Genomic DNA, 26846 nt, shown 5'->3' with positions numbered 1-26846 from the left:
TGTCTGTGCTTTATATGTTCTGTCTGAGGCCAGAACTCTCCATTCACCTGACGAAGGGGCTAACCCCGAAAGCTTGTGAGTGTATTATCAAATAAATAGGTTGGACTAAAACCTGGTGTTGTCAGACTTTTCACTTTCTGTGCTGTAACAGCTCAGCCTTTTGGCTAAGATCAAGTGTAGTTTTGGCATCCTGCACTTGATGGAAGAGGTTACACCGAGGCTTCATTTGAAGCAATTTCATAAAGCAGCATCTAGGCCTTTTGGCTAAGATGCAAATGAGATCAAGCCTTGGAGAAGGTGCAATGCCTGCTTGGATCATGTAGATCAAGCCCAAGACAGGAAGTGGGATGCCTGTCCTGTTAGCGTGGATCTGGAATGTCTCACTTAGTGAGACTTTGATGGGATATAAACAAATAAAAAAAATTGTGATTTCACTACTTTTTGGCAATAGGTCACTGGCATATTTAGTTTATTAAAACAAATCCACCACCTAGTATAATAGGTGGTGCAAGTTGTAGCTCTCCCAGGTTCAATAGATGCCAAACAGCAGTAATAGTTCAGAGAAATGACTTATAGCCCGGTTAAAAATTGTAAACTGATTGTTTTGGGGCAAGTGTTTCAGGGTTGAGATGGCAGCTCTGAATGGGATGCAGAGGGAGTTGGCAAGACTGAGGCCGGAATTGGAGAAGTGAAATACCGAATCACGCTGTATATAAAACAGCTGTATAAAGAGGTATGGTGCAATGTGGTTAAGAAAATACTTGGAAACGATGAATGGGATTCAGCACTTGATGTTCGAAAGAACCTTAAATTGAGGGAAACCTGGCAAGAACAAATGGGGAAAACAAAGCTAGTTAAATCTCCTTAATATTTCGAATGCTATATGACTTCTTTAGGATTCTGGAAGAAACCACTTCCTCTGGAGACGTTTACTCGGTGTCGCTTCCCGCGGACACTGTCAGCCCTGTTGAGTATCTGCAGTATTTATTATGCTGCTGCTTCAGTCTGGCTTAATTCAACGTTAGTGCGAAAAAATGTAACTTGTTGTGGTTGAATTTTGCTGCAGTAACTTCTAAAGGAGCAGAGCCTGCTGCAATCATTAATTAACCGGCCACCATTTGCTTTGAAAAGACAACGCCGACCACCGGGGCAGCTCGCAGGACCCCAGGGCTCGGGTTCCATCCGCGCTGCTCACGCGAGGGCCTCGGGCTCGGGTTCCATCGCGCCCTGCCTCGGGCTCTATCCGCGCCGCTCGCGGGGCCCCCGGGCTTGGGTTCTATCCGCGCTGCTCGTGGGGTGGGGTTCTATCCGCTCGCGGGGTCCCGGGCTCGGGTTCTATCCGCTCGCGGGGTCCCGGGCTCGGGTTCTATCCGCTCGCGGGGTCCCGGGCTCGGGTTCTATCCGCTCGCGCTAGGTACCCCGGGCTCGGGTTCCGCGGCATTTCCGGGTGAGCGCGGCGCCAGCACAGCAATGCAGCCTCCTCCCCTTCCGCGGGTCAAACGGCTGGCCAGACGGTGCGAGACTGAGAGTCCGGCAGCCCCCTCTCTCTGCACACTGTGAGAATGGTGGACAGCGCCTCGGTTAAAACTCTCCGAGTGCCCGCGCGACACGGTTATGCTGTGGAGCTCTCTCCTTATTTCCCTTCCAGACTGGCCTGCGCTACCTCCCAGTATTACGGAATAGCAGGTACCGTGCTGGACACTGAACAGGCCTTAAACTATGTGTCAGGGAAATGCTGGGAACATTAGTGACCAGCACCGTAGTTCAGTAGGGCAAACAGACAATAACATAAAATAAATAATGAGTTTCTCAATTCAGAAGGAGGGGCATTAGGCAGGACATTGCGCGTGGGATCGTAATAATATGCACTGCTGAAGAAAACACTTGTTTTGGACTTTGAACGTTTACATAACACACAATCAGGGTGACTAATAAATGTCGCGGAGACATTTATGGGGTAATCTGGCATTAGAGCGGGGGGGGGGGGGGAGGGAGGAGGCAATTTCTCTAAAGGACGGTGGGTTATTATTAGGGACGAAAACATTGCACTTTGAACCACATTCCATAATTTGACAGTTTGTCCAATGCAAACTAAACTGAACCATTGACTAGGTTCGGTCTCATTGAAAATGCAGTTATGTGAATTTTTTAATTCAACTAAAATAGAAATAGACTATGTTTCCATAAATTGGAAATAAATGCATTTTAGACTCAAACATGTTGGAGCTTCAGCAAGTGTACTGGGCATGTGACAGCAATGAGACAGTGAGTGTGACAACCTAGGATATATATTCATATAATACATGATTCCAAGTGCTTCATGATTAATACGTCTAGATAACATTCCTCTTTGTTTTACACAATGTCACTATATCATTGCTGTTCCAATAATTAACATTTTTCTAAAGTAATGATCAACTTTTATTAATAAGCTGAACCCTTTAATAGTATTTTGTAGATAATTTTCTTTTCTCAATATTATTCACAATATCGCTTATCTGCTGGAATGTTGTGCCTCCATCTTGTAGATTTGGCATTCATTGCTCTCAGTGATGAGGCTACAGAGATGATGTGTGTGTTGCCCCGGTCTTATAGGAATTAGGTTTGATGTTGCTGCTGATGTGTTGCTTGTTGGTGATATTGCTGGTGTTGTTGATGATTACATTTGCTCTCCTAGCTCAGTTATTGGTACAATATGGGCTCTGTTCCTTGTCATTTTCTTACTGGTTTCAGTCTCTACGATGTCTGACATAGGAATCTCAGCTTCACCAACAATTTTACTGGGTTCCAGGTTTTCATGACTGGATTCTCTACATGCACAGTTTGTGCATCATTGAGTTGTTTGCTTACTTCCTGGTCACTTGGAGGGATTACCTTGCTTGGCGAAGTTGTCCTATATTTTCTTACAGTCAACAGCACTGCAGGCAATTTCATGTCTGGATAGACTGGAATAACAATAAGGTTAGATTTGAGTCCTTTGTTTCATGATTGTTCTCTTAACCATCTGGGCATATTCTGTAAACCAGTGTCCCCTTGGTAACATAGAGATGATATTGAACCCATACTGTACAGCAAATTTCTTCAATTCTGTGGGGTGAATTGAGTTTCATTGTCACATATTATTGTTTCATTTGCCCAGTGAACAAAACTTGCACAGCTGAGATGATTGTTATGGCTCTCAAGCCTTTCACCTTTCAAATGAAAGGGAACTTGAGCAGCAGACTGCAACTATGAAATACTATGCTTAATTGTGCGTAAATAAATTGACTCCCAGAAAATGCCATAGCCTGAGTGGTACTTGTCATCTCTTTTTGCTGTGTATTTCTATAATTTTGGCATTAGTCATATGCAGACACTATTCTTTCAATGTCTTTTTAGATGCCTATCCAGCACAGAATTGGACTTTGCACTTCCTTCATTTATCTGCTGAAGAATTTCTTCCTACTTCATTTTGTGTATGATTATTCCAGATCCAGTTGGCAAAACATCATTTTCTAATGAGATGTCATCTCTAATGGATCAATACTGCCATACTGCTGATTGTATTTTCTGTATATTGTCAGAGCATCTCTGGATCACTTCATGAGACAGCATCTGTAACTCTTCATCTTTGCTGGTGTCATCTATAATTTGATTCAATTTTGGTGATGTTACATTTACTCAGTGATGGATCTTTATACTTAAGATTTTTTATCTCCATGTTTGTTCTATGGTGATGATCAAGATAGAGTAGCAGTATATCTCTTCCTGTCTTGTGTTTCAGAGTGAAATTGTCATTCTGAAACCCCGGAGTAAAGTTTGCAGCAGTGATAGGCAATCAAGGCTGGTGAGTGGGTTGCAGGAGAGGCCTCCCCTTCATCTCAGTGGGCTACAAGATAGAAATCGCTGTGCTCACTAACCATGACCTCATGATTAAAATTGAATAAATTTAATTCATGTCAAATATTTCATAATGCGTTACAAAAAATGCTTAATCATTCATACATTTATAGAACTGTCATCAACTTCAAATGGTTAAAAACAAAACAAATATTTACGCTTTGATTGGACGCAGAGGGAGCACAGTACTTTCACAGTCAATTTTGTGTATAGTCAGCATGCACCTCACTTCATGTGCCCTTGCTTTATATGATTCTGTCAGAGAATCCCTACACGCAGGAGGAGGCCATTCAGCTCATCGAGTCTGCACCGACCACAATCCCACCCAGGCCCTACTCCAGCAGCCTCATATATTTACCCTGCTAATTCCCTGACACTATGGTCAATTTAGCATGGCCGAATCAACCCAACTTTGGACTGTGGGAGGAAACCGGAGCACCCGGAGGAAACCCTTGCAGACAGTGACCCAAGGCCGGAATTGAACCTGGGTCCCTGGCGCTGAGAGGCGGCAGTGCTAATCAGTGTGCCACCATACCATCCCTTTTTTAAATGAGTTATTATGACTCATATTTTACACTGAGAATAAGGGTGAGGCCATTAATGCTCACTATTGTTTGAGGTAATTCAGGCAGGAATGGTCACGTGCACAGTTCATAGAATCCCTACAGTGCAGAAGGAGACCATTCAGCCAATTTGGTATGGCTTTATTCATAGGAAAAAAAACTGCATGGACAGAAAACAGCAGAATGTGGCAACCCTGCTTGTGGGCAACAGTCAGCAACTTGTCTCGTGGGCTGCAGTCAGACCTTGATTGGCTGAATGTGGCCCCTGAGCTGCAGGTTGTCCACCACTACTCTGCAGTCTTGCTGGTGCTTAAAACAGATTTTTCTTGTAGATGTTCTCCAGTGGGCAATGATCACTCTCCATTATGAATTTACTCCCATAAAGATATGCTTGGAATGTCTCCTATCCATCTATGACTCTTTTTCTATGTTGGCACATTTTTAAAGTTTTTAAGTTTATTTATTAGTGTCATAAGTAGGTTTACATTAACACTGCAATGAAGTTACTGTGAAAATCCCCTAGTTGCCACACTCCGGCGACTGCACTGACAGGAGCAAATATTTTCAGCAAGCTCAATGCCGGAACTGGTTACTAGAACATGGAGTGCAAGAGGAGGCTTCGCTGTTGATATTCAACACCCCCTTTAGTCAATGTAAATTCCTGTACCTACCATTTGGCTTTAATGTGAGACACAATGTATTCCAGCAGAAAATAGACGGAAGGATGTAAAGGAGCAGTTGGCATAGCTGATGATATCAGATCTATTATGTAGATGAAAAAGACCATGACCTCTATCCACGTGAACGCATGGAGGGAACCAGTAAAGTTGGGTCCAGCTGAATGCAGAAAAGTAGATTGTAAAAGTGACTCTACTGGTTCTTTCCATGGATTCAAGTGGATGGTAATCATGGTTTTTTTCATCTACACAATAAATCTGGACATAATCAGCTATGCCAACTGCTCCCTTACATACTGTTGCCTATTTTCTGCAGGAATACAATCTGGCTCACTTTAAGGCCAGGTGGGTAAGTACAGGAATTCATACTGACCAAAGGGAGTGTTGAATGTAGTCAACAGCGAAGTCTCCTCTCGAACTTCATGTTCCAGTAGCCATTTCTGGTACTGGGCTTGCTGAAAAGATTTTCTCTTGTCAGTGCAGGTGTGACCTCTTCCAGTGTTGGGATAGGGCAATAATGATTTTTTTATTGCTTGTTTAGAACTTTGGGATCTAGATGAGTTCTTAGCCACCCATTTGGCTTCTCTCAATCTGTACATTCTGGTGATCATCATCTTTTGGAGTTTTCCCTTGTGTTCTATTGGTACTTTATGTGGGGGAACGCTCTGGGTATATTTGTGCCAGATCTATCTGATCGGAGGATGCTTTTCAATGGCGTACCATCTCCAACTCTCAATGTCGTCTCCTTTACCTCGTGGTTTCCTGAAATAATCTGTAGGTCTTCAGAACTGCTCAACCCCAGGATAGCAACTATTTCAATGACGTAGAACACATAGTTGACACCTTTGCTCTTGTTGACAACTTTGCTTTTGCTTTTGGGTGTCCCTCTGATTTGGGTCATTTTAATCTGTCAAATAACCGTTCCCCTATTATGACCTTGTTTGATTTCAGAACACCTTCCTATGGCTATGTATTTTCTTCCAAATTTTCAGGAAAGATCTTCTGGTACAGTCTGAATGAGATGATGTTACTCTGCACATTGATATCAATCTTCACCTTAAGAATTAGGCTTTTCTTTCACCCTCTTCTGATCTGAATTTCTTTTCTTTAGGAACTATTATATCGAGCTATTTCATGCAGTTGTTTGGTTCCTACGTTTACTATGCACTCAAACCCCTTGTCATCCTCCTAGGTATGGATGTTTTAGTTTTTATTCTTCTCTTTCACACTATTGCTCTGTCTCTGATAATTTGTTTACCATCTCCTTTCTTTGTTCTGCGTGTCTTTTCCTTTTGATTGGTTTTAACACAGGCTCTACAGTTTGATCTATTTGGGGGGGGGGGGGACAGCATTTCCTTCTGTCTGTGCACTCATAGTCATTCACAGTTGTCATACATCTTTCTCTGTCTGATGTATATTCTTTTGTTTCTGTTTCACTGTATCAATCCTGCTGTCTTTCTGTTGGCTTAATTGAAAACTGGACATTTGGGTAGTCAGCATCTTCTGCTTACTTGCATCTTCATGTATTCATTGAAATAGTTGCTATCCTGGGGTTGAGCAGTTCTGAAGATCTACAGATTATTTCAGTAAATCACGAGGTAAAGGAAGTGACATTGAGAGTTGAAGATGGTACGCCATTGAAAAGGACCCTCCGATCAGATAGATCTGGCACAAATATACCCAGAGCGTTCTCCCACATAAAGTACCAACAGAACATAAAGGAAAACTCCAAAAGATGATGATCACCAGAACGTACAGATTGAGAGAAGCCAAATGGGTGGCTAAGAACTCATCTAGATCCCAAAGTTCTTAAACAAGCAATAAAAAAAATCATTATTACCCTATCCCAACACTGGAAGAGGTCACACCTGCACTGACAAGAGAAAATCTTTTCAGCAAGCTCAGCACCAGAAGTGGCTACTGGAACATGAAGTTCAGATAGTTGTAGTATTGTGAGCTTGTCCTTTCTGAGTCAGTTATTTTGTACATTGGGATGCACAGAGCTCCAACTGAGCTGATCTAGCAATCCTTCATCAGTGTCCTTACGTTTACCTTTTCTGGTGAATGTTTGTCTTGTACAAAATTCTCAACAAGCTAACCTGATTCCTGCCTTAATTCACGAAATTCAAATAGGTAGCTCTGATGATTCGACCTATCCTAGGGGATTTTCACAGTAACTTCATTGCAGCATTAATAATGTAGGCCTACTTGTGACACTAATCAATTAACTAAAACTTTGGCAGAAAATGTGTGCTGCATCTTTCAAAAGATTTTGTCTGAGTTTTTGCTGTCATCTTCATTGATCTATTAAATAAATTTAACATAGCAATTAATTCCTACCCTTTACAAAAAGTATAACACAGGCCACGCGACATTTATAAACTGCTAATTACACAAACCTCAGTCTCTCCCGTCCCCTGCTTTTGCCCCATCTCACTATTCCTTTCTTCCTCCTGTATGCATCAAGCCTTCTTTAAGGCATGTCAATGCCAACCAGTCTGTGGGTTGGATTGAAAATTTTCCTAATTCTTTAAACTCCCATGGAAAGTATCTTGCAGTGAAATAAAATGTACAATGCAACATTTATTACTTGACAATCAATGCAGGATTTATCTTTTTCTTCAAATACAAATCCTCACATTTCTGCATTTAAAAAATTAATGTGGGCATCACTGACTAGGCCAACATTTCTTGCCCATCTATAATTGCCCTTGACCAGGTGATGGTGAATTGCCTCTTGAACCTGTGCCATCCATGTCGTGTAGGTACACCCCCAGTGCTGTGAGGGAGGGAGTTCCAGAATTTTGACCCAGTGATTCAGAAGAAATGATAATATACTTTCAAGTCAGGATGATGAGTGACTTGGGGGGGAAATTGCATCTGCTGACCTTGTCCTTCTAGATGGTAGTGGTTGTGGGTTTGGAAAGTTTTTTCTGGGGGGTCTTGATGAGGTCCTGCAATGCATCTTCTAAATGGTACATACAGCTGCTACTCTCCATCAGCAGTGGGGAAGTGAATGTTTGTGGAAGGGGGTCAAACAGGTAGGCTGTTTGTTCTGGACGGTGTCAAGTTTCTTGAGTGTTGTTAGAGCTGCACTCATCCATGAAAGGATAATGTGTTCCATCACACTCCTGACATGTGCATGGTAGATGGTGGACAGACTTTGGGGAGTTGGGAGGTGAGTTACTGGCCTCAGGATTCCTAGCTTCTGACGCTCTCGTGTAGCCACAAAATTTATATGACTAGTCCAGTTGAGTTTCTGGTCAATGGTAACCCTTAGGATGTTGAAAATGGGGAATTCAGTGATGCTAATGCCATTTAATATCAAGGGGAGATTGTTAGATTTTCTCTTGTTGGAGATGATCATTGCCTGGCACTTGTGTGGTGTGATTGTTACTTTACTTGTCAGCCCAAACCTGGATATTGTCCAGATCTCGTTGCGTTTGGACATGGCATGCTGTAGCATCTGAGGAGTGATACTAAACATTGTGCAATTGTCAGTGAACATCCACACATCTGACCACATGATGGAAAGAAGGACATTGATAAAGCAACTGAAGATGGTTGGGCCTAGGACACTAACCTGAGAAACCCCTGCAGTGATGTCCTGGAACTGAAATGATTGACCTCCAACCACCACAACTGTCTTCCTTTGTGCTAGGTATGACTTCAACCAGTGAAACGTTTCTCCCCCTCTTGCCCTTGATTCTCATTGGTTCTAGTTTTACTGGGTTTCTTGGTGCCAAGGGCAGTCATTCTCACCACCTCTGGAATTCAGCTCTTTTGTCCATGTTTGAATCAAGGCTGTAATTAAGGAGTTGAGTGACCCAAATTGAGTATCAGTGAGCAGGTTATTGTTGATAGCACTGTTGATGACCTGTCCATCCTTCATTGATGATCAAGACGAGACTTATGGGTCAGTAATTGGCTGAGTTGGAGCTGTCTTGCTTTTTGTGTATGGGGCATACATGGGCAATTTTCCACATTGCTAGGTAGATACTAATGTTGAAGCTGTACAGGAACAGCTTGGCTAGGGGCTTGACATTTTTGGATCAACTTTTCCAGCAGAAACTATAATTAAAACTGGAATTGTTGCCAAGTGGCTCATTTTGAGGACATTGTTTTTCATCTAGATGAACAGAATTCTAAAGTATTGTCAAATCTGAAAATGCTAAAATAAAGGAGATAGTAGAGGCAAAATAAAGGAAAGTAGCCTTGCATTTATGTAATGTATGACCAGAGGATATTCCAATGTAATTTACAACCCATTAAGTCCTTTTTGAAGTTTAGTTACTGAAGTAATATAGGAAATGAGGCCACTCATCATCACATCAATGAGATAATGATCAGATATTGTAGTATATTTCTTTACTAAGGTTGGTAGAGTAACAAATCCTGATTAGGACATCAGGAGAACTCCCTTGGTATATAGAAGTTACTGTGGGATCAGAGGATGTGGCAATGATTTGCAGAAGAATTTATCTTGGTTATGCAATCGAGTTAACATTTGTCAAAAATGTTGATAATTGTGAACTATTGCACGTTTGCTGAAATGTATCCTAATTATGTAGTGAACAAATCGGGTAGGCTTTGGAATGATAATGGACTCTGGACTCAAACTCTACTTCAATTCTCACGGTGCTTTTGACTGCTTCAACATGTTGAATAAGATGAGAAGGTATAATTTGCAGTGCAATGGTTCAGTTTCAATTTTGGACATCACACCACAGAAAAACTGGGGCTGTGAGCTTAGGCTGATATGTGGCAAATTGCATTCACGTCATACAAGTGCCAGTGAATGACCATCTCCGTTTAGAGAGAATCTAATCCTCTTCACTTGATATTTAATGATGAGATTAGAGAGACTGCTTAATATCAAAGCAGCATTTGACTGATTGGGACATTAAGGAGCCCTAGTAAAATTTAAGTCGGTGATAATCAGAAGGAAAATGCTCCTTGATTGAAGGCCGTTTGGGCGAGTGAAGGAATGTTGATCTCTTTGAGAAAATCTTATTTTGTTTGTATTTAGCATTTAACTGAAATTTACTGTTGTTGTAAGAGCAATCAGAGGTTGGGAATTCAGCAGATAGTAATTCACCTTCTGATATCTCAAGATCTGTTCACCATCTATAAAGCACTTACCTGAATGAGTGCAACTTCAACCACACCAATACTCAAGAAACTCGATACCATCCAGGACAAAGCAGCCTGTTTGATTGGCATTCCATCTTCAGCATTCACTCTTTTTCCACTTCCTATGCACAATGACAGCAACACACCATTTACAAGATGCACTGCTAGCAACTCACCAAAGCTCAGCTCTCTACAACCGCAACCTCTCCCACCTAAAAGCACAAGGACAGCAGATGCATGAGGACACCACTGCCTGCTAGATCCTGTCCAAGATACTCGCCATCCTGACTTGGAACTATATCACTGTTCCTTCACTGTTGCTGTGTCAGAATCCTGGAACTCCCTTTCTAGCAGCACTGTGGGTGTACCTACACCATGTGCCCTTCAGTTCAGGAAGGTGTGTCACAACCACCTTCTTGAGGGTAATTTGAGATGGGCATTAAATGCCCAGGTCAGGGCATCAATACCCACACCCTATGAAAGAAAAATAAAAATTCATGGATTGGAGAGAGTAGTCACCTGCATCCATGCTTGCTGCTGATAATTAACTTTGTACAGACTTTGTGCAGCTGACAACCAACTCATTCTATTATTTACATTGGAATGAAAAGACTAACATTTCTCCAATTGTAGTGAAAAATGTATTGCTCTTTTCAGATAAAATTCTGTGTTAACTAATTTGCTAGTTGTGATTGGAGGAATCCCTGAAGCTTGAACGGTGCCTGGCTGTTTTACTGCAGTTTCTTGTTGTTTTCATTTCTCTCCCCACAATCTTCATTTGGTTTTGGAGAAAAACAACAACATGAGCAGGTCAAAGGACCTCATAGTGGTTCTGCTCCTGGGGCTGGTAAAAGCTGTGCAGGGTGTGAAAGACCAACAGACAGCCACTTGTTTGCCTGTCTTTCAAACTGGTGTGACTATGAAGCCATTTATAAACAGTGGACAGCGTGGAATAGCAGCTGTCTTCAATGACAAGAGTGTTATTTAAACTTAGCATGAATTTTTAAATGATTTTTGTTTTATTAATGAAGCACTAGCAGATGCTCTCTTTCTAAATCCACTCATGTTGCTACTCTCCAGGAAAAAAAAACAAAAGAATGCAAGGAGAGAAATGAACCCAACAATTTAGTGGCAGCCCCTTTAGCTAATTGAAAGACGCTGACCTGGGGTAGAATTACGGAATGGAGTTTTGTCTGGACTGTGTGTCCGTTGTATGGACTCGCCAAGGTACTGATATGGGGCCACGGCAATTCAGGCTCCAGTGAACAAAGAACGACCCTGGAATCAAGAGTCTTCAGTGTGGATACTTGAGGGGATATTTTGCTAGGACGTAACCTGGAAAGGAAGAAGTGCAGAGGGTGCTGCAGAAACAAATTGAGGAAACACCTCCAGCAGAATGGAATGAGAAGGAGAGAATTTCTAAGAGCTGAAGCCATAAGGCAGAGTTGTCTGAAAGGAGTTTCTTGCCCCTTGTGCCAAAATCCAGTTCTGTCCCAGCAGGTGGCTGGAACATTGAAGCTGCTTCAATTCAGGTTGAGTCAGGTGAGCATCAGAGTTTATTTTCTAAACGGCTTTGATTGAAGGATGGAAGCAACACCAAGCTATTGATGTGACTGATGATTCTTTTGAAATCCATTCCATCTCATTACCATTTAGCATTCTCTGAACTTGGTGATCTTTGGTATTGTCAGCGTAGATATGGTGGGCCGAAAGGCCTTTTTCTATGCTGTACGACTCTATGAAGAATGCTTTTCCAACCAAATGTGTCACAACACCTGTTCAGCCACTCCCATGTATCGCGACCTTTAATACCAAATGGGTCAAAGAGATGAGCCTTAGAACATAAGAACATAAGAAATAGGAACAGGAGTAGGCCAACTAGCCCTTCGAGCCTGCCCCGCCATTCAAACAGATCAGCCATGATCTTATTGAATGGTGGGGCAGGCTCGAAGGGCTAGTTGGCCTACTCCTGCTCCTATTTCTTATGTTCTTATGTTCTAAGGCTCATCTCTTTGACCCATTTGGTATTAAAGGTCGCGATACATGGGAGTGGCTGAACAGGTGTTGTGACACATTTGGTTGGAAAAGCATTCTTCATAGAGTCGTACAGCATAGAAAAAGGCCTTTCGGCCCACCATATCTACGCTGACAATACCAATCTATACTAATGCCAGTGCCAGATTTAGACTTGGTGAGGCCCTAAGCTATATAAAGCTTGGAGGCCCCTTGTTAAATGATATGCTATGCAGTTTATTGCTTTCTATGCACGTGATGTCAAGTGCAGACAGTTTGCCTTGAGACGTGGCTGTTCTCAGTTCATAAGAACATAAGAACATAAGAAATAGGAGCAGGAGTAGGCCATCTAGCCCTTCGAGCCTGCCCCGCCATTCAATAAGATCATGGCTGATCTGTCGTGGCTCAGTTCCACTTTCCCGCCCTCTCCCCATAACCCTTAATCCCCTCTCTTATCAAGAACCCATCAACCCGCTTCTTAAAAATATTTAGCGAGGCAGCCTCCACCACTTCAACGGGCAGAGAATTCCAGAGATTCACCACCCTTTGAGTGAAGAAGTTCCTCCTCAACTCCGTTCTAAACCGCCTCCCCTTTATCTTGAGGCTGTGCCCCCTAGTCCTACTGTCTTTTTTGAGCGGGAAGAGTCTCTCCACCTCTATCCTATCCATCCCATTCATCATCTTATACGTCTCAATGAGATCTCCCCTCATTCTTCTAAACTCTAACGAGTACAAGCCTAATTTATTCAGCCTCTCCTCATAGCTCAATCCCCTCAACTCCGGTATCAGCCTAGTAAACCTCCTCTGCACTCCCTCCAGGGCCAAAATATCCTCATTTTTGATTCTCTTTAGCTGTGAAAATGACCTTTCTCCTGAATAATTTGTTACCGTCAGACATAAGGATAGTTGTAATATTGCTTCCACATTCGGTAAAACTAAATGAATTTTGTCTTGGAAGATGATTTGACACAGATCTTTGCAGGAAATTTGTTCATTTCCTGGATAATTCTGCTTGACATAAGCATGGACATGCTTCTGGTGTATGGTTTCTGGTATCCGCTCTTAAATGCTCTCTCCCTTGCAAACCTTCTGAAATTTTGTGAGGCGCTAATCTGTAGTTTGTTTAGCTTATGCCTAAATCTGGCACTGACTAATGCCATTTACCAGCACAAGGACCATAGCCTACTGTGCCTTGGCGATTTAAGTACTTGTCCAGATGCTTCTTAATGCTGTGAGAGTATCTGCCTCCACCACCTTCTCAGGTAGCTTGTTCAATATTTCCACCACCTCTGGGTGAAAAAAATGCTTCCTCAAATACCCTCTAAACCACTTACTCCTCACCTTAAACCTGTGCCCTCTGTTCTTAGACACCTCTGGCTTGGGGAAAAGATTCTTACGATCTACCCCATCTACGTCTCTCATAATTTTGTATATCTCTGTCAGACCTCCAACAGCCTCCTCCACGCCAACGAAAACAAGCCCAGCCTATCTAATCTCTTCTCATAGCTGAAACTTTCCATCCCAGGCAACGTTCTGCTGAATTTCCTGACTCACCTGATCCCACTCACCTGATGAAGGGGAGCGCTCCGACAGCTAGTGGTTTGTGCTACCAAATAAACCTGTTGGACTTTGACCTGGTGTTATGAGACTTCTCACTGTGTTTACCCTAGTCCAACGCCAGCATCTCCACATCAGAATTTCTTGCACACAGTCTCCAATAAAATCATATCCTTCAGATAGTGTGGCGACCAGATTGCACTCAAGTGTCCTACCAATGTTTAATGAACATGTACCAAGACCTCTCTTCTCCTATCTTCTATGTTCTGGCTAATGAAGGCAAGTGTCGTGTTTGCCTTCTTCACTACCCTATTTACCTGTGCTGCCACCTTCAGGGATCTATGTACTTGTACACTTGCTTTGTTCGTTAATATTCTGCATTGTGTATATAGTATCCTTATTAGAACCTCCCAAAATGTGTCACCTCACTCTTACCTGGATTAAATTCCATCTGCCCATTTATTAGCTGATCATTACCAGTCTGTCACCTCAGACTATCCTCCTCACTACCAACAACTCCACCAATTTTTTTGTCATCTGCAAACTTACTAATTATACTTTTTACACTCATATTCTAGTCATTCATGTATATAACAAACAGCAAGGGTTGCAGCACTGATCACTGTTGGTCTCACACTTCCAATCACAAAAGCAGCCCTTTGCCTCCTTCTAACAATCCAATTTTGGATCCAGTTTGCTAACTTACTTTGGATCCCATTGGCTCTAACCCTTTGGACTAGCGTTCCGTGTGGGATCTTGTCAAATGCTATGTGAATCATATCAACTGTGCTGAAAGACTTTCAAAAATTCCTGTTTGAAAAGAGAATCATCACTCTCGATTTGATGTAACGTAGTAGTTTAGGCCATGCAGCTGCCAAAGGAAATACCAGTCAGCACTGAGGGTTCTTGATGTAGATTTAATTCTGATACACTGACAACTTGGGTAGATTGCATTGAATTCTGCAACCATTTAAAAATATGTATGCCTGACCTATATTTATATTGTTCTGTAATAGAAAACAACTGATAATTCCTGTTACTGCCTTTAAGTTGTAGAATGTCTTTTGGAACTCCTATATTGGGTAACTGTTTTCTTGATTTTTTTTTTATTGTTTGACAATTTTTGTGTTATGCCACTTTTCAGGTTGTGGAACATTAGTGGTGCTGGAACAGACAGAAGCTGGCATTGTCCCTTTCAGGAGGTACTGTATAATCAACAAGGACTCTTTAGTTTTCTTTAATATCAAGTACTGTTCTGGAATGTTAACAGAAAAAAGAGTGATTAAAGTTGGGTTTCTGAATTTGTAAAATGTTGTTTAATCAGTTAGTTATTGTTCATTACTGTGGATTTTTCTTTCCATTTTTAAAAATTAACTTGTCAATATTGTGATTCTAACACAAAATTTGTGATGTGAGTAATAAAAGTATGGCTACTGGCATAAAAATAAAGTAATTATTTCTTTAGAGGTTCCACTTAATCCTCAGCTTTCAAGCAGTGTAAGACCTCACCATCTAGCACACAGTGGAGATTATGCACTCTCTTAGGAAAATTAGGCAAAGGGCCTACTTTTAAATAAGCTTTTCTTGTGTTTAGTTTTGACTGGAATGATAGCCTGTTTGATGTTACCTGGAGTGAGAGCAATGAACATGTCCTGGTCACTGGTAGTGGCGATGGATCTCTGCAAATCTGGGACACTGCAACCCCTACTGGTCCCCTCCAAGTCTTCAAAGAACACACTCAAGAGGTAAAAAAAAGTTACTGATAAAATTGAAGTGGTGTATTAACAGTTTGAATGACCTGTAGACTTTACTCAGGGAGTTTATTTGATTTGAAGAGATTTCCGATTATAAAAGGTTCAACCCGTGATTTAAAAGTTTTTGTATTACTTGTCAGAGTTTAATGGTTCAGAAATTGTTGCAGTGGCAGGTTTGGCCAAGAATTATGCTAATTAGGCTTTTGTGTTTAGCATTAACTTTGGACAACATTTGAGCTGAAAATTGCTGGATGTGGGCTGTTAACAACGCACTAATGTCAGTGGTGACATTTTGCAAAATTGTCTTATCACCTTAACCAATGCAATAATGGGATAAAGAAACTGCAAACAATAGCAAAGAAACCACGGTTTATAAATAGAATGAAGAAACTGTCAACAATGGTGAAGGAGCTGAGTAAATGATGTTTAAAAATAAAGATACAGAAAGAAAAATAGAAGCACTGTGAGCAGAAAAAATAATATTTTTAATAAAGAGATAAAATAAAACTAAAAGAAGGATTGAAAGAGAACAAGCCTAAGAAGAGATAGCATCATAGAATGATTATAGAACATATGGTGGCTTTTCAACTTGTTGTATTGTGCTATCCCTCCATGGGAACAATTTACCTAGTGCTGCTCCCCTTTTTAAAATTAATTTACAAGATGTGGGTGTCATTGGGTAGGCCAGCGTTTACTGCATGTCCCTAGTTGCTTTTGAGAAGGTGGTGGTCAGCTGTCTTCTTGAACCACTCAGTCCCTGCGGTGCAGTTACACTCACAGTGCTGTTGGGAAGGAGTTCCAGCGATAGTGAAGGAATGGGTTATATTTCCAAGTCGGGATAGTGACTTCCCCAGGCCCTTGCAAATAATGATCCAGCTCCCTTTTGAGTACCTTGATTGACCCTCCAACACACTTTCAGGCTGTGCATTCCAAATCCTAACTGTTTGCTGTGTTTAAAAAAACCCCTTTTTCTTCATGTTGACATTGCTGATTTTTCCAATTACCTTCAATCTTGTACAACCTAATTTTTAACTCTTGCACCAGTGGGAACAGTTTCTTCCTTTCCATTTTGTCCAGACCCCTCATGATTTTGAACATCTCTATTAAATTTCCCCTCAACTTTCTTTTCAAGGAACGCAGTCCCAGCTTCTCTGCTTGCTGTCTCACAGAGCCAGGGACCTAGGTTTGATTCCAGCCTTGGGTGACTGTCTGTGTGGAGTTACATATTCTCACCACTTCTGTGTGGGTTTCCTCTGGGTACCCTAGTTTCCTCCCACTGTCCAGCAATGTGCAGGTTAGGTGGATTGGCCATGCTAAATTACCCCTTCATGTCCAGAGATGTATAGCTAAGGGGGATTAGCAAGGTTAATGTGTGCGGTTATGGGGATAAGGCAGGGGAAGGCCTGGGTAAGATACTTTTTCAGAGAGCTTATGCAGACTTAATGGGCATAAGGCCACTTTCTGCACTGAAGGGATTTAATGATTCTATGATCTTCCACTATATCAATGTAACCAAAGTTTCTCATCCCTGAAACTTTTCTCATGAATCTTTCTCGCACTCTTGCAACTGCCTTCACATTCATTCTGAAGAATGGTGCTGGAAACTGCACACAGTACTCCAGTTGGGGCTGAACCAGTGTTTATACAAGTTTAACAAAACTTCCTTGTTTTTGTACACTGCGCCAATTTATAAAGCCCAGGATGCTGTACGCTTTATTAACTGCTCTCTCAACCTGTTCTGTCACTGTTTTATGCATGTGTACACTTAGGTCCTTCTGCACCTGCACCTTCTTTGGAATCGTATTCTTTATTTGTTTTATCTCTCTCCTTTCATCTTACCAAAATGAATCAGTTCACACTTCTCCTCTGCATTAAATTTCATCTGCCATTTGCCCATTCCACCAATCTGTCAATGCCGTTTTTAATATATATCAGAAAGAGCAAGGATCCTAATGCTGCCCCTTGGGAACTCGAGTATAAACCTTCCTTCAGTCTGAAATAAAAATTTCAGACTTCAGTCCGAGATAAAAATAAAAACTGCTCTCTCAGTATCCGAGCTACATTCCCTCCAAACATACCGACCCCCTGTAGAAAAAAAACTGACTTTTAAAACTTTCCCCTTAAACATTAAAAAAGCTATAGCACCTACTATCACCAAAATGGTTTGTTGATTATGTTAAATATGCACAGGTGTCGGGCATTAATTGATTAAGGAGGGTTCACCCATGAAAGCAGTGGGGAGATGGTGGTCTTGTGGTCATGTCACTGGCCTTGTAAACCAGAGAGTCTCTGAGTGCATATGTTCAGATCTCACCATGACTGCTGATGGAATTTATTGCTCCACCAGAGGCTGTCACACTTGTAATTTTTGTTTAATTTTTTGATATTTTTGTTCTATTTGAAAGATTAGAATCATAGAATCCTACAGGGCAAAAGGAGGCCTTCGGCCCATCGAGTCTGCACTGATCACGATCTCACCTAGATCCTATCCCCATGACCCCATGCATTTCTCCTAGCTAGTCCTCCTTACACTAAGGAGCAATTTAACATGGCCAGTCCACCTAACCGCACATCTTTGGACTATGGAAGGAAACTGGAACAGCTGGAGGAAAACCATGCAGACATGGGGAGAATGTGCAGACTCCACATAGACAGTGACCCGAGGCTGGAATTGAGCCCGGGTCCCTGATGTTGTGCCAGCCTCCTACTAAAATGAGGGGATCCCACCAGTTGCAGTTGTCACCCCCATGACAACTTGTTTTCATATAACAATGTTCAAACGTTAAAACCAGTAAGCCTGTTGATCATGATCGAGAGCAGCGATACTCTGTGGGTTCACTATTGCAGTGCTTAAAAAGGATAATTTGACTTGCACCGTTCTGGTGGTCCAATGATACAGTGAAGTGGTTGACTAATAACAGTCAATCTCTATCACTTGGTCTGCAACAGACACAGAAATGGCAGAAAGGTAAGTCGCTGTAGTTTAAAACCCTAAGAAACAAAATTTAAAAAGCTCACAATGTGCATTGGACTCCATGAAGATGTTTACAATTACCAACCAATTCACTACTGTACCCAAAGATATCTAAATATTGAAAGATAATGAACAGTGGAGAAGAGTCAAGTCAAACAAATTGCATTAATCCTGTTCGCAACATTTTCCAAAGAAGTGTATAAATATGCTTGCAAACTAACTTTCTTCTTTGCAATAAGTCAAACAGCAGATTCCCAGCGCAAGACCAGTTTTGGCATGTGCTTTGGGTGTTTCCTATAGAGCTGTCTAAATGAACTCTCTGTGACAGATTGTCTTGTCAAAAAATAATTCAGTTTTATATGTAAAGGCCAATTACACGTTAATTATTGAAGCTCAAATTAAATAAATCTGTCACAAAATAATAAGTTGTGCAAGTTCCACTTACTCTCTACAATCTATGGGTAAATTGTCTAATTTTATTCTATTAATGAGAATCTTTTCTGTTTCCCTGCCATTATAGGTTTACAGTGTTGACTGGAGCCAGACACGAGGAGAACATCTGGTATTATCTGGTTCGTGGGATCAAACAATAAAAATTGTAAGTTTATTCTGTTTTACTTTTTTTTTAAAAAAAGGCAAATAATAGAGAACATCAGCTTTTTTAGCTTTTGTTTTGAACATCACAGAAATGGAAATATAATTAAGGGACTCTTTCTGTTTAAAAAAAAAAGGATAGTAAAGCCCTATTACTAACAGAGCTCATTGACAACACTTGTTGAACAGAACACCGGACTTTCACAAAGTCACTAATAATTTTTTTGAAATTAGAAGTAAATTTGAAGAATGTTGTTGTAGTTCCAACCATTCACCTATTATTACAATAATAAGAACAAAAAAATGTACAGCACAGGAACAGGCCCTTCAGCTCTCCAAGCGAGTGCCGATCATGATGCCCTTACTTAAAAAAAAAACTTACCCTTACTCAGTCCATATTCCCTATTTCCTTCCTATTCATCTACCCTTCCAGATGTGTCTTAAATGTTGCTTATCTGTCTGCTTCCACCACAACTTCTGGCAGCGCATTGCTGGGTATCTACCACTCCCTGCGTGAAAAACTTTCCCCGCACATCTCCCTTAAACTTTCCTGTTCTCACCTTGAAACTGTGCCCCTTGTAACTGACACTTCCACCCTGGAAAAAGACTCTGACTATCCACTCTGTCTCTGCCTTTCATTATTTTGTAGACCTCTATCAGGTCTCCCTTCAGCTTCTGCCTTTCCAATCCTAGTTTATTCAACCTCTCCTCATGGCCAACACTCTCTAGACCAGGCAACATCCTGGTGAACCTTCTATGCACTCACTTCAAAGCTTCCACGTCCTCCTGATAACGTGGTGACCAGAACTGCGTGCAATACTCCAAATGCAACAATGGGATAATATTCTTGAGGAATAGTTATGATCTTGGTTTTTATGCAAATGATGCCTTTGTTTCTGAACTCAGTTCAGAAGGTAATTATGCCAGTGTATAGCTGTCCTTGCTCCATACTTGCTTAGGAATTAAAATCGGATTTCTTACAACATGAACATCAGTGTTCTAACTGAAGATGGATGCTTTCTGGTATGAAGAAGTGCAAATGTGAAGAAAAAGTTGAAACATTGAACCTGTTTTAGAACAGAGGAGATTATGGAATGATTAACTGGCATCCTGGCTAATATTTATCCCATAATCAGCATCATGGAAAGCTGGTTATCTGCTTATTATCACATTGTTATTTGTTAAAGTTTGCTGTGAACAAATTGGCTACCACATTTACAACATTACAGCACTTTGTGGTACGGTGGCACAGTGGTTAGCACTGCTGCCTCACAGCGCCAGGGACCTGGATTTGATTCCCAGTTTGAGTCACTGTGCGGCGTCTGTATGTTCTTCCTGTGTCTGTGTGGGTTTCCTCTGGGTGATCCAGTTTCCTCCCACAGTCCGAAAGATGTGCTGGTTAGGTGTATTGGCCATGCTAAATTCTCTCTGTGTACCTGAACAATCGCCAGAGTGTGGTGACTAGGGGATTTTCACAGTAACTTCATTGGAATGTTAAAGCAGCTTCCTTGTGATACTAATAAATAAAAAACAAAACTTTCAAAAGTGTTTCATTAGCTGTGAAGTGACTCAAGAAAAAAATGATATAAATGTGAAGTCATTACTTTTACCTGAAAAAGCTGTTTAAATTATGAAGGCACGGGACAAGGTAGATAGATACTGACTGTCTGATAATTAAGTGGTCTGCAGAGAAGAGACATAGATGGAAGATTAAATGTAAGATATTTTGGAGAGTGAGCAGGAGAACATTTGTATGGCAAAGGAAGGTGCTGGAGCCAGTCCATCTTCAGTATAAGTTTATTCACAAAACTCAGCGTAACATAAGTGCAGACTACTACTTCCTTTCATATAGTCAGCCCACTTAAGTGGAAGGAAACATACATTTTTGAACAGTAAAGGAATTAAGGGCTATGGTGAGTGGGTGGGTAAGTGGAGCTGAGTCTACGATAAAATCAGCCATGATCTTATTGAATGGCGGAGCAGGTTTGAGGGGCCAGATGGCCTATTCCTACTCCTAGTTCTTATGTTCTTATGAATCACTTCTCTGTGTGGCATAACCTCTCTCCAATCAGTTTCAGCTGCTCTGAATCACAACTAGAGCATGCACTCAATTATTTGCAACATAAACACTTGAAACAAAGGTTAAATATTAAAGCAATTGAATCAAAGGTCTGTTCAGTTTGTAATTCTGTATTCCAGTTCTCTTACCTAAAAGAAAATGTAAATTATGCGGCCTTTGCTTATTTTCCTGCCACAAATTGGGCCTGCACATATGCAGCATGAAGTAAAGGTGCAATGCATAGTCATATGTAGACATTTCAGTACAAAAGCCATGGGAAATTAAAGTAAATTTTAGAATTGATTGATAAAGATTGGTATAAAACTGACTCTAATTCTATTCTATATTGCATAGGTGTGTGGCTGTTTACAGTGGCATTACCTTTACTCCCCTTCTTTTACGGATACTTAGTTGACACAATTAAGTAATAATTCTATTTAGGACATCAAGAAAGCATTCAATACATTACAAACACTGTATCTGACAGGGTCATTTACAGAGTACATGTTTTCACGTTTAAGTAAACAGGCAAGGCTGTGGAAAGACTTTTGTGCAGTATGCATTTAGAGCAATTCATTTTTGCAGTAAATGAGTGGAAAATAATGCACCTATTTGATCAGTTGTGAGATTTTCATACATAAAAATCATAGGCTCTTTCAACTTCTCAAAGGCTCATTCTTTCATTTTCATAGACACTATTTTGTTCCATTGAAACATTGGAGTTCAGAATAAAAACAGACTATAAAACCTTAACAGCACTGAACTCTTTACCTGTGGCAAGAATTCCAGTATTTACTTCACCGCGTCTATAATGGAGCCTTTTAAAGAAGAATAAATATGCCTGATTTTTTTTCTGAACTTAAGGGAATTGAGCAGAAGATTGAATGACTCCCTTCACCAGGCAATATGGGATGCTCTCTGGGGGAAAAAGGATGAATAAAAATGCAGTATTGCCATTAGCCTCATTTGCATTTTAAAAGTCATCTGAGAAAGAGTTTGAAATGAATTATTTTTAATTACAAATAAATTAGCATTTAACATGGTAGCAAATTTTGATTTTGTGGAGCACTTGGATACCCCTTCTGATGCCTCCATTGAACAAAGAGTAAGTGGTTGAACAATGAATTGTGTATCTAATGTACCAGTTTTCAGGACAATTGAAATTAAGATAATAAGGAAACATGAGAAAATAAATGTACGATATTAGGAAACTAATGTTTTAGCATTAACAAAGCAATGTTAAAAATCATTTTATGAAGTGAGTGGAGAGAAGTCATACTGTAAAGAAAATAACAATGTGAACATGGTAATCGATGGAAAGAAAAATGAAGAGCAAAAGTAGTGGAATTTAGACAAGTCAGAGAACTTAAAGTTACTTTGAACCTAATTATTGATAAACCCTAGGATCCTTTTATAAATGAGCAACATAACAGGACAGAAGAGACAACTTCATGAAAAATCATTTGAATTATTTTTCCACAACATTTGTAACTATAAACTGCATCACCCTCATTTTCAAACAAATTTAAGTAGCTTGGGGTCACGTGTATGAAATAAACTAAATAGACATAAAAGTGTGTTGAGTCCTGGAAATACATGAAATGTCAGGTGGAAAATTTAATGAATTATTTAATGTTTGTGAAGCGTCTTGAGACATCCCTCTACAATAAGTCACAGTATTATTTTCTCAACCTCACTTCGCCAGTCTGGGTAGGATCTGAGGACTACCAATCTCCAGGTAAAGATTAGTGAAATCCAGGGATGTAATGGGAGAAGCTGTATTCTGTACAGATTCCATCTGAATATGCTATGTGCTGCCTTGTGAATTACCCGTGATTTCTGATACAATTAATTGCATAAATACTCATATCAAATCGAAACACTGGCTTTGGACCAATAAGTGGTTTTATCCACCAGATTGAACAAACAATAAGCAGTGCAACACAATGGATTATCTAATTCACTTCTTGCCTCCATACAATCATTTGATTTCTCCCTCAAGGTAACTGCCAAGCGAAGGATTTACCTTCCAGAATCTAAATTGCCCTTTCAAAAGCTGTTATTCACATTTTAGAATTTTCAGCCCAATGGCTGAAAGTATCATTTACAACCACTCTAAGAAAACACATGCTGTGGATTCTCATATGATTCTGTAAGATGAAATCTCTATCTCCAAAAGCTGTTTGTCACAGTTGCCTCACTTTGATCAATGAACCTACGCTTTTTTTTATAAAGTTCTTAAAGTAGCTGTCAAATTCAGCATATGAAATGGCCTATCACTCGAACTGTGATTAGATGGCTTGTGAATAGCCCACAGCCTGAAAGAGGTGTTTATTTGATTTGTGAGCTTTACTTTTATCTTGGGCATGGCTTTACCTGCAGAGAAGGTGATCAGTGCTTTTGTTTCTCGTAGTGGGATCCGGCGGTAAAAGATTCGGTCTCTACGTTCCGTGGCCATGAAAGTGTCATTTACAGCACTATCTGGTCACCACATATCCCAGGTTGCTTTGCTTCAGCCTCAGGTACATTTTATTTCATTACAAGTTGATTATTGAAATACTATTTTGCAGTACTAAAATTGTTAAGTGATTCTTGATCCTACCACTTCACCAAAACTCTTCAAATATTTTCAAATTATTCAGGAAATTACACTTGAGTGTCTATGGTCAGGCAGGTTGATCTCCCCAGGCTAGGGAAGAGTAAAGGATCAGGGTAGCCAGTGAGGTTCAATTGAGATGTAGCCTGATGACGTCCAAGATAAAGTGTTAGATCAAGCCTAGGAGGGGGTGCAATGCCTCATCCTGTCAGCTTGGATCTTGTTTGTCCCTCGCGTGTGGGGGCCATGAATTGGATCCAATGTGAACTTGGTTTTTTGGATGGAATAACATTTTTTTAAAAATTATAAAATTTGGCACTATGTTTCCCTGTAACATGTAGTTAACTTTGTTATGAGTTTCATGATAATGACATTGCAATATGAGCTTACGGCGCTCATTAACCTTTACAGATTTTACTTAAAGTAGGAATTTCTTGCAACTTTAAATAAAATCTGTAAAGGTTAAGGGTTTCACTCCAGATATTCGTTAATTAATATTCCAAAATTAATTTATTAATTTTGGAATATTAATTAACGAATATCTGGAGTGAAACCCTTAACCTTTACAGATTTTATTTAAAGTTGCAAGAAATTCCTAAATCTGGCTGCATTCAAACTCATCTTTGCATTTTGACAATGAGTAACTTCTTGAGACTTTGTTCGAGTTTATTATATCCTCAAAACCATTTGTAGATTGTACTGCACCTTTTTAAATTTACTATTGAGGAGTCACAGTCATAGATTCATAGAGGTTTACAGCATGGAAACAGGCCCTTCGGCCCAACTTGTCCACGCCACCCTTTTTTTTAAAACCCCTAAGCTAATTCCAATTGCCTGCATTTGGCCTATATCCGTCTATACCCATCGTACCCATGTAACTATCTAAATTCTTGAATAACTTTTTTGTTTTGGTCTTCACGGAGGAAGACGTGAATAATTTGCCGGGTGTTAGCGATGGAAAGGTGGTAGGACTGGAGGGTCTCAATGACATTATTGTCACTAGAGAGGCGGTGCTCGACAGACTGGAGGGACTGATTGTGGACAAGTCCCCAGGACCGGATGGAATGCATCCGAGGGTTCTGAAAGAAATGGCAGAGCTGATAGTGGATGCCTTGGTGGTTATTTTCCAAACGTCGCTGGATTCCGGGGAAGTGCCGGAAGATTGGAAAACGGCTAATGTTACGCCGTTGTTCAAGAAGGGTGCCAGGCAAAAGGCAGGGAATTATAGGCCGGTTAGTTTAACGTCTGTTGTAGGTAAAATGTTAGAATCCGTCATCAAGGAGGAAATAGCGAGGCATCTTGAGGGGAATTGCTTGATAGAGCAGACGCAGCACGGTTTCGTTAAGGGGAAGTCGTGTCTGACAAATTTATTGGAGTTCTATGAGGATGTGTCTAGGGCGGTGGATAGAGGAGAGCCGGTGGATGTGGTCTTTCTTGATTTTCAGAAGGCGTTTGACAAGGTACCTCACAAGAGGTTATTGCAGAAGGTAAGGGGGCATGGAGTTGGGGGTAGGGTGTTAGCATGGATAGAGGATTGGTTGTTAAATAGGAGGCAGAGAGTCGGGGTTAATGGGTGCTATTCGGATTGGCGGTTGGTGACTAGTGGAGTTCCCCAGGGGTCGGTGCTGGGGCCTCAGCTATTTACCATTTATATAGATAATCTGGAGGAGGGAACCGAGTGTATGGTGTCGAAATTTGCTGATGACACCAAGATTGGTGGAACGGCGAATTGCGCGGAGGGTGTGGAGAGTCTGCAGAAGGATCTAGATAGGCTGGGTGAATGGGCCAGGAACTGGCAAATGGAATTTAATGTTGGCAAGTGCGAGGTGGTCCACTTTGGTAGGAATAATGGTAGGAAGGATTATTACTTACGTGGCGAAAAACTGCAGCAGGCGACGGTGCAGAGGGACCTCGGGGTTCTTGTGCATAAGTCGCAAAAACCCAGCCTGCAGGTGCAGCAGGTGGTCAGGAAGGCTAATGGGATGCTGGCCTTCATAGCGAGGGGGATTGAATATAAAAGTAGGGAGGTCTTGCTGCGGCTGTATAGGGCATTGGTGAGGCCGCAGCTGGAGTACTGTGTGCAGTTTTGGTCGCCGCACTTACGCAAGGATATTTTGGCCTTGGACGGAGTGCAGAGGAGGTTTACTGGGTTGATACCAGAGTTGAGGGGGTTGAGCTATGAGGAGAGGCTGAATAAACTAGGCTTGTACTCGTTAGAGTTTAGAAGAATGAGGGGAGATCTCATTGAGACGTATAAGATGATGAATGGGATGGATAGGATAGAGGTGGAGAGACTCTTCCCGCTCAGAAAGGACAGTAGGACTAGGGGGCACAGCCTCAAGATAAAGTGGGGGGCGGTTTAGAACGGAGTTGAGGAGGAACTTCTTCACTCAAAGGGTGGTGAATCTCTGGAATTCTCTGCCCGTTGAAGTGGTGGAGGCTGCCTCGCTAAATATTTTTAAGACGCGGGCTGATGGGTTTTTGATAAGTGAGGGGATTAAGGGTTATGGGGAGAGGGCGGGAATGTGGAACTGAGCCACAACAGATCAGCCATGATCTTATTGAATGGCGGGGCAGACTCGAAGGGCTAGATGGCCTACTCCTGCTCCTATTTCTTATGTTCTTATGTTCTTGTGTAAATGCTTTTTAAAAGACAAAATTGTACCCTCCTCTACTACTACCTCTGGCAGCTTGTTCCAGGCATTCACCATCCTTTGAAAAAATTGCTCCTCTGGACACATTTGTATCTCTCCCCCCTCATCTTAAATCTATGCCCTCTAGTTTTAAACTCCCCTTCCTTTGGGAAAAGATATTGACTATTTAGCTGATCTGTCTCCCTCATTATTTTATAGACCTCTATAAGATCACCCCTCAGCTTCCTACTCTCCAGAGAAAGAAGTCCTGGTCTATCCAGTCTCTCCTTATAACTCAATCCACCAAGTCCCAGGAACATCCTAATCAATCTGCCCTCTTTCTAGTTTAATAATATACTTTCAATAATAGGATGACCAGAATTGCACATAGTATTCCAACTGTGGCCTTACCAA

The 26846-nt window shown here is 41.1% G+C and overlaps 1 protein-coding gene across 1 annotated transcript in view; it reads left to right on the top strand.

Annotated features, from left to right (window-relative positions):
* Positions 1 to 1426: 1426 nt before the first annotated feature.
* Positions 1427 to 26846, top strand: part of pex7 (peroxisomal biogenesis factor 7) — a 79983-nt gene continuing 54563 nt past the window's right edge. The window contains exons 1-5 of the mRNA XM_080192700.1: positions 1427 to 1686; positions 14967 to 15024; positions 15417 to 15567; positions 19071 to 19148; positions 23617 to 23725. Of these exons, the coding sequence (XP_080048826.1) occupies positions 1563 to 1686; positions 14967 to 15024; positions 15417 to 15567; positions 19071 to 19148; positions 23617 to 23725 (520 nt within the window). The 5' untranslated portion in view covers positions 1427 to 1562. The remainder of the gene's footprint in view (positions 1687 to 14966; positions 15025 to 15416; positions 15568 to 19070; positions 19149 to 23616; positions 23726 to 26846) is intronic.

This window comes from Carcharhinus amblyrhynchos, chromosome 7 (genome assembly GCF_965287045.1).
Source record: "Carcharhinus amblyrhynchos chromosome 7, sCarAmb.v2.hapA, whole genome shotgun sequence".
Taxonomy (NCBI): domain Eukaryota; kingdom Metazoa; phylum Chordata; class Chondrichthyes; order Carcharhiniformes; family Carcharhinidae; genus Carcharhinus; species Carcharhinus amblyrhynchos.
The sequence above is the reverse complement of the archived record's forward strand: the minus strand, read 5'-3'. Positions and strand labels throughout refer to the sequence as shown.